Source organism: Nicotiana sylvestris, chromosome 2 (genome assembly GCF_000393655.2).
Source record: "Nicotiana sylvestris chromosome 2, ASM39365v2, whole genome shotgun sequence".
NCBI lineage: Eukaryota > Viridiplantae > Streptophyta > Magnoliopsida > Solanales > Solanaceae > Nicotiana > Nicotiana sylvestris.
Window position 1 is genome coordinate 122,497,376 of NC_091058.1, and position 8,553 is coordinate 122,505,928.

Consider the following 8,553-nt stretch of genomic DNA (forward strand, 5'->3'; position numbering starts at 1 on the left):
CCTTCTCTACCAATACAATTGCCACTCAACAGAGCTCCAATGAATACTAATTTCACCTATCGTTAATAGGGAGGTACGTAAATTTCCATCTTGAGATGAGATGATTTCAGATTCCTTCAATGTGAAAACAACTAAGTAGTAGTGTTTATACATCTGATCTGTACGTTGTATTTTCATTGTCACCTACCATAACTTTTACTCGTGGGATTATAAATTCTTCAGGATATCGTTTTTAGACCGTGTAACAATCTCTATTAAGACTTCAACCTTCTTTCTTCTCTGGACTTGAGAAAGATCATATAGATAGAGTTTGAAATTGGACTGGTTGATTGATTGATTAATTGAATTTCAATAGGATTAGATACTCAGATATCAGTTCCGTTCATTTTTTCCATGACAAATTTTCAATTATATCTAGATGGGATATCCATCCCACTTGCATGTTAATTAATGAGACCTCTATTCAGGTAGGATAGCCCGATGGATGCTCAAATGCCCTCTGCTTTGAAGAGCAGTGTTGAAAATCACTTTTCACTTCAATCAAATACTGCCTCGGATACTGCACAAGTCCCATTGAAGGTACCTTTCGTCATTGGTAAGGCTCAACCCTCTCGCCAGAGGTAGATGCAGGATTTAAATTTGATGGATTCAACCTTTATGGTTCTTACATTGAAAAGATTATAGTTTTGAAGTATGGGTTCAACACTAATATTTGTTGACGCTTAAGTAAGTCTAAAAATTCATCAAATCTATGGTCATCGAATTGCATTATTTTCACATAGGAATGCTTTGATTGAATAGGACTACTCTATATTAAGAAGTGCTATGAAGGAATTGAAAGGGCCAGAGGAGAGGAGAAATAAAAAATTTGTTTTTGTTCTTGTAGTTTAGTAAAATGAATGGATGAGATTTAAAAGATGGGAGAGCTTGGCTTCTCCTTCCATGCAATTAAATCTAAAAATAAGCTAATGTCCATAGCTCAAACAGATGGATATTGGAGAATTCATGTACCCGAGCACAACTAGTTTGGGATTGAAGTGTAGTTGATTGATTGATATCGATTAAATTAATCTGATATTGGCCCTTGTATGCCTGAGAACCTTTTATGTCCAATTACTATTTAAATTCTATCCATGCATTTCTTATGATCATTTAAAATGATTAAAACTGTGAAGGTGTTGCTGGAGGGACTGCATCAGGCAAAACAACTGTTTGCAATATGATTATGTCACAGCTTCAGAATCAACGCGTCGTACTAATCAATCAAGTAATATCTTGCTCACTTCTTTTTCTGCTACTACTGTTTGGCATTCATAAGCAGTCTCACTTTATAATCTGAGAATTACCTTTTGATGTCCCATTAGATCATATTTTAATGTCTTTCAACTGTAAAAAAATCAGTATTCTGGAAAGTTTGCATTCTTTTGTTATATGAAACTTTTCATCATCTTCTAACACTTGATCAACCTAATTTCAACTTTCAGGAAGCATTTTATCATCCATTAACTGCAGAGCAGTTACAGAAAGTTCACGACTACAACTTTGATCATCCTGGTAGGCAACTGATGTTTGAAGTTTGAAACTGGATTGTAAATATTGCTCGAATAAGTTCTCTATCGGTCATTTTCTAATGTTGGCCCGTTTACATCATGCATTCTTTTCAGATGCCTTTAACACAGAGCTTCTGCTATCATGCATGGAAAAATTAAAACATGGACAAGCAATTAGCATCCCTAATTATGATTTCAAGAGCCATAGAAGCATTGAAGCAGCCCGTGTGGTAATAAATTTTATCTTCTTGGCCACTGATTTGAGTTGTATAGTTCTTGTTAAGCAATTTGACGTTACTGCAAAGCTTCTAATCATGAATCAAGTACCGGTCAGTTTTTTGAACTGCGTATCTAATGCTGTGAATTTATACATCTTAGCATTAAGTTATCTCCTGATTACATGGCTTGCAGTATATATAATGTGTCCTGAGGCTGTGATACTGCTGGTTTCTACTTTTAGTTGATGGTCTGTATAAAAAAATAGGAAAACCAATTTTAGAGGTCCAAACAAATAAAAATGGAAAACTAGTTTAAGCCATAACAATGCAACAGTTGACAGCTCAATCATGATTGCTGAAGCTGCTGGAGTCAGTTAAATGTAGCAGCATACATTATTTTCAATTATTCTAGGCTTTTGTATTTTGCTTTTACAGCTTCACTTTAAAGTTCCAAAGTTTAAATGCAGATGGTATACTCTTAACACATTTTGTAATCAAATTTGCAGGTCAATCCCTCAGATGTCATCATTTTAGATGGAATTCTTATTCTACATGATCTTCGTGTACGTGAAATCATGAACATGAAGATCTTTGTTGATTCAGGTTCTTCTCTATTGACCCTTAACATCCCTCGCTTATCCCCAAACAGGAAAAGAGAAACAAGACAGCTGCTTACTTGATATTTTGTGGTTCACTCTTTACCCTTATTCTTGCTTTTGAAATTGGAAATCAAATTCTCTGATTTGAAAGCCCTTTAGGGCATTTTTCCAATCTTCCATATTGCTCCCTAAACTGTTAATAAACCCATGAACGCAGACTCTGATGTGCGGCTGGCCAGGAGGATACGGCGTGATACTGTTGAGAGGAACAGAAACATCCAATACGTGCTAGACCAAGTAAGCATTTTTTTTTTGCACTTAATGCTCCTTTATGGATTTTCTGTTGCTCCTAAATTGTATGGAAGGTTACCACGTTAGCAGTTCTTTTTCACTTGAGACTCCTTTTCGGTTTGCTCTCCTGGAAAATAAGACAGGTTATCTGCTACAATAGGTTAAAACAAATATTCTTTACAATGTACATCTTAATGGAAGTTAGCCATGCTTCTGTAGTAGTTCCTCACGCACTGAGTCACACAGGTCAAAGGTTAAGGAATGTTGTATAACGAGGTTCTTTTGGACCGTTATTTACACGGGCAATCTGCTATATGTTCCTGTAATTTACCTATGTTACCACATTGGATGTCAATAGGGTCTGTTCACCTAGTTAAACTATTTATTGTACGTATAAGTGTTAATCGGGCCGGGCTGACCTGTTTTCAACTATCTCTTGATTCATTAGTAATCTAATCTTGGATTTGTTTGGAAAGTTTACATTTTTCAAGCTGACTGTGCTATCTGACATGCAGTATGCAAAATATGTTAAACCTGGTTTTGAGGACTTCATTCATCCAACAAAGAAATATGCTGATGTAATAATTCCACGAGGAGCGGATAATGATGTTGCAATCGACTTAATAGTTCAACATATTCGTACAAAGCTTGGCCAGCACCATCTTTGCAAAATATATTCAAATGTATTTGTTATACATTCTACATTTCAGGTGTGTATCTATTCAGATTCTCTTCTTGATCCTATTTCAGTTCAAGTACGGGTATGGTAAATTGCTTGACCTGTGCTTCAACATTCTTGAAGACCAAAGGTGAACAAGTTCCTTAATATTTGCCCTTTTGCTAGATGCGTGGGATGCACACGCTTGTACGAAATGCAAAAACAACCAAGCATGACTTTGTTTTTTATGCTGACCGCCTTATACGATTGGTATGATCGTTTTATCTTATGTCAATGAATTCTCTTTCGACCATGTAGTGAAACACGTTCTTTTTACTCATGTTTGAGGTCGTGGAGCATGGTCTTGGTCATCTTCCCTTTACTGAGAAGCAGATAACCACTCCTACTGGTAACTTTGCAATTATCAAATGCTTCCATTTACACAGAGGGTTAGTCCGTTAAGTCTTGGGAGGTGGGAGGTGCTCTTAAATTAATGCATTTGCCCTATCCAAATCTCACATGATTTTAGATTTCACTGTGTGTTTAAAAAATATTTGCAAATTCGGATCTCTTAAAAGTTAACTGCACTTTATCACCACGCGAAATGAGTTGATAGCTTAAAATAGATGGTTGAAATTCAGTGCGTTAGCAACTGGAGGGGGGTTGAGCAAGAGATGTTGCTTTCTAACATTACGGAGCACAAGCAGTGTCACATATACGGAATTGGATTTAAGTTATATATACTAGCAGTGTAAAAAGATTTCCACCATGAGTTCAATTAACCGGATATAGAAGGTTATTAATTTATTTCCAAGTTATCATATTAGGCTTTCTATAAAAAAGTTGCATGTTGTTATAAATGAAAAAATCTGTGCACTATCCGTGTGCATAACTTAAAACTCATTGGAATTTGCTGAAAGAATAGTCTTTCCCTCTTTTGCAGGATCTGTTTACAGTGGCGTTGTTTTCTGTAAAAGCTTGTGTGGAGTGTCGATCATTAGAAGGTATTCATTTCCTACTCTAATATAGTATGGGTAGAATTTCCAGCATACATTTCAGACAATTTCTGTTTCATGTCAGTAATAAACTTCAGTAATTGAGACTGAAAGTTGACATGGTTACCTTGGATCAGTGGAGAAAGCATGGAAAATGCATTGAGGGCTTGCTGCAAGGGAATCAAAATAGGCAAAATTCTAATCCACAGGGAGGGTAAAAGTGGCAGGCAGGTCAGTCAAACAAACTCGAGTTTTATTGCATTTTCTCTTTCCCCCGTCCTCGTTATGCTCAAAATTTCCAGAACAAGAGAAAATAGTCCTGTAAAAAAGTTGATCTGCAAAAAAAATTCCGCTGATATGATTCGAGGGCAAACAATACAGCCAAAATCTGACTGCATTATGCAAATGCTTCATCAGATATCTGAGCATTCACCAAGAGCAACAAGGAAAGTAGTCTAATAAAGAAATACAGGGTGATCTATACATTTAAGAGTGGTGGAGAAAAGTAATTGTTGCATCAGGTTTCTGTATCATGTGTTATCTGTTTTCTACTCTCATAAGATGCCTTTATAAGTCAAAACAACTACGCCTATTCGTTAAAGGACATGTCTCTAAATTTATACATCACATCTATTAGAACTATAACGTAAATATCTCGAATTTTAAACAAATAAAAAGTGAGCTTTGTTATTAACTGTGCAACTTTTGTTTGGAATTGAAGACTGAAGTCGATTCTTAATAAACCTCAAAGGTTTAAAGCAAGATAGCAAAGGTTATTTCTTTTAAAAGAAGTCATCATCTTTTAAATGGAGTAATTGTTAAGCGCTTTTACAATATGAATTCTATTTTGTCAAGAAAACGAGGCACACCTTTATCATTCACACTTGTACTTTGACTTGCACTTTTAAAATCTCCAACAACAAAGAGCTTCATATCAGGACATATAGAAAATGCAGTTTCTTACCGATCCCAGCAACATTACAGTTGATCTACGAGAAGCTACCAAAAGATATTGCAAGTCGCCATGTTTTGCTGCTTGATCCAGTACTAGCTACAGGTTGGAAATGCTTTGCTTTCCGTCAATCAATAAATTCCTAAATAACTTTGTCTACTAACCAATGAATTGTTAATTACTGTCCAGGGAATTCTGCAGTGAAAGCTATTTCTGTGCTGCTTAGCAAAGGTGTACCAGAGTCTAACATCATTTTCTTAAACCTGATATCAGTGAGTAATCATATCCAAAAATTGCAAAAGTCAAAACCTGATAGTAGTATTTTGTTTCAGATAGTTTACCATTGTACTTCTTCCAGTCTTCCAGTCTTTCTGTCTTTTATGATTTTTGAACACCTCTTAAGAAAGACGTTTAATACTACCCTTTGCCTCGCTTTAAACGCCTCACTTAATTGACACTTCATTAATTATAACAGCAATATGACTTCTTTGTTTTTCTGACACAAATTTCGTTGCCAAAATGACGAGTATTTGGACCAGAGGGAGTATTTTTTGTCAGATAGTTTTGACTATATTTATTAATTATGCAGGCGCCTGAGGGATTACATGCTGTATGCAACAAATTCCCAAGATTGAAGATTGTAACATCAGAGATTGACACAACCCTTAACAAGGACCTACACGTGATTCCTGGTATGGGTGAATTTGGAGACCGTTATTTTGGTACTGGTACTCGAGTTACTCCTCCATAGCAAGTTCTGTCCCTCTTTTATTCAGGGATGGATTTTTAGCTCATAATCTAAATGTGAATAGACAGTTTATAAAGATATCGCGCTTTGCCCCCTTTCTTTTAACTAGAAAGAGCAAGATTTTACTTATTCGAGGGGATGAAAGACAGATAAAAGGATCATAGATTTTATGATAAGAGAGATATCCGCGAGGCATGACCATAGAGTTGTAATTAGAATTTTTTGCATTTCGCAATACTATTGTTGCACCTGCTTTGAGAATGTGTATATACCTCCTGTAAGTTCTTTTTTTTTATGTTTGATTTTAACAGCATACTTCTCTTCCACGTTCTTGCAATTCTCGTTTTCCTCTTCGTTCCTGCCATCCCTCAAGTTTAAAACAACCATCCTCGAGTAATAACCATCAGAAAAGGTGAACTTTATTCTTTCTCCTTTGACTTGCCCTTGCTTATATATTTACCCAAGATGCAACACAGTTAATTTGCAAGTCATTATCTCAATGCTTCAGTGCATATACCTCCTAGCAAGGGAGGAAAAGCATGACTATATGATTCCGCCGCTACATACTTCCTGTGAGCAAACAGTAGTAACCTATAAATGACCAATTAAACATACTGGGAGCAGACGGAAAAATCAAAAGTTTGATCTCGTTTGTATTTTCAATGGATCGGACCATACAAGTTGCATATCTAGATGCATAAATCCTCAAGATGTTCTTTTACAGGGAAAAAAATGATGCTCTGTATTAGTAGTGTGCACTACAAGGTGAAAGAGTATAACTGGTCCAAATTGGAGAACCTGCTACCATTTTCACATTGACGCCAGAGTTTGAAGATCAATATCATTTAAAAACGAAGGCATGACTTTAATTGGCTCACAAACAAAACCAGCTTCTTGGCATGCATCCACGAGTTGCTTCACTTGTGAAGGCCCATCCGGACAGAATACAATCACAGCCCCACCGCTTCCTGTGAACTTTGATGCAGCACCTATCGTTCGAGCCACCTCAACCATCTCTATATTCACAGCTCCAAGGGCATCGTCATCAAACATACACCTACATTCATATACTGAACTTCAGAAATTCATTTGAGCATACCAGCTCTATCTTTAACAATACAAAACAACATTTGATTACACTGAGCTTTGCAACAGAAGATGCATAAAAGCCATCAATAAATCAACTACGTCTCAAGGCACATTAGGAGTTCTCTAAAACTGGAGGTTCTTAAATCTTATAGCTATTTCTATGCGGGTTATTGTAAGTGTAACAATGACTAAACCTTGATCTGACCTAGTTGGTTAACTAATAAAAATCTGCCAATCAATCAAAGAAAGTTGCCATATGTTTTACCTTCTTAGATCAAAATTTTGATTCATGAGGGTTGCTAGCTTAGCATAATCCTTCTCAAGAAGAGCCTTTTGTCCTTCTACAGCTATGTTTGCGACCTCCTCCATTGTTGATATAATGAACTCATCACCTGCTTGTTGAAGTTTGGCAAAATGCCAAAGTCCCACATTGGTTGGGAGTTAAGTTTGGGGGGATTTTTCCCCTATAAAAGAAGGCCTAATGTTTAGGATTGAAACACACCTCTCATTTGCCTTCTCATCTGTTTAAGGCATTTGTATCTTCTCTCTTTAGTATTATTTCACTTGTATTTTTGGAGTGGAATAAAATATTTGGTTGTGTCCGAGGAGTAGGCAAAATTAGCCGAACCTCGTAAATTCTGGTGTTCCCTTTATTGTTGTTTTATTGTCTTATTTATTATTTGGTGGCTGTCATAATTTTTGGTATAGTAGTTGTGACTTATTCACACTATATACATTTGGCTTCCGCAACAATTGGTATCAGAGCCAAGGTACTGTCTAAGTATGCTCTGTGGTTGCAGCATAGTCTGATCTTCCACATCAGAAAAGATTTATCTTGGTAACTGAGTCAAGGTTCTGTCTGAGTATGCTCTGTGGTTGCAGCTTAGTCTGATCTTCCACACCAGAAAGGAAATAATCTTGATTTGTGTCGTCAGCTATTAAATAATATTTGTGTCAAAGATGGGAGACAATAAACAAGAAGAATCTACATCAAGTGTCAACAATACGTCATCATTGGCATCTTCGCTTATGACAAGAATTGTGTCAAATGCGAAATTTGCGGTCGAAATATTTGACGGGTCCGGACATTTTGGGATGTGGCAAGGCGAGGTTCTAGATGTCCTTTTTCAACAAGGGCTAGATCTGGCCATTGAAGAAAAGAAACCAGATGTTATTGGAGAAGAAGATTGGAGAATTATCAACCGTGTTGCTTGCGGTACCATTCGATCCTACCTTGCTAGAGAGCAGAAATATCCATACACAAAGGAAACTTCTGCAAGTAAATTATGGAAAGCACTAGAGGATAAATTTTTGAAGAAAAACAGTCAAAATAAATTGTACATGAAGAAGAGACTGTTTCACTTCACCTATGTTCCTGGTACCACGATGAATGAACATATCACCAGTTTCAATAAGTTGGTTACAGATTTGCAAAATATGGATACAACTTATG

At 36.4% G+C, this 8,553-nt stretch overlaps 1 protein-coding gene across 3 annotated transcripts; it reads left to right on the plus strand.

Moving 5' to 3' along the window:
• On the plus strand, positions 1-6,335 carry LOC104227302 (uridine kinase-like protein 5). 3 transcript variants are annotated; one of them, XM_009779524.2, is made up of 15 exons: positions 1-73; positions 468-595; positions 1,176-1,267; positions 1,485-1,554; positions 1,665-1,780; positions 2,275-2,371; positions 2,585-2,664; positions 3,174-3,368; positions 3,503-3,586; positions 3,665-3,725; positions 4,260-4,320; positions 4,449-4,542; positions 5,296-5,368; positions 5,453-5,535; positions 5,853-6,335. In XM_009779524.2, exons 2-15 carry the CDS (start codon positions 481-483, stop codon positions 6,012-6,014), a joined length of 1,383 nt encoding a protein of 460 aa, XP_009777826.1. In that variant the 5' UTR covers positions 1-73; positions 468-480; the 3' UTR covers positions 6,015-6,335. The 3 variants fall into 3 exon arrangements, with proteins under 3 accessions (XP_009777826.1, XP_070023579.1, XP_070023580.1); XM_070167478.1 differs by lacking the exon at positions 1-73 and adding an exon at positions 111-160; XM_070167479.1 differs by lacking the exon at positions 1-73 and having other exon boundaries at positions 497-579.
• The last annotated feature ends 2,218 nt before the right edge of the window (positions 6,336-8,553 follow it).

What these genes read in the sequence shown, in the direction of transcription:
- LOC104227302 (XM_009779524.2), top strand. Translation starts at nt 481, where the DNA reads ATGGATGCTCAAATGCCCTCTGCTTTGAAGAGCAGTGTTGAAAATCAC. An exon ending in GAAGATCTTTGTTGATTCAG is followed by an intron (nt 2,372 to 2,584) that starts GTTCTTCTCTAT and finishes CCATGAACGCAG; the next exon opens with ACTCTGATGTGCGGCTGGCC. An exon ending in GGAGTGTCGATCATTAGAAG is followed by an intron (nt 4,321 to 4,448) that starts GTATTCATTTCC and finishes ACCTTGGATCAG; the next exon opens with TGGAGAAAGCATGGAAAATG.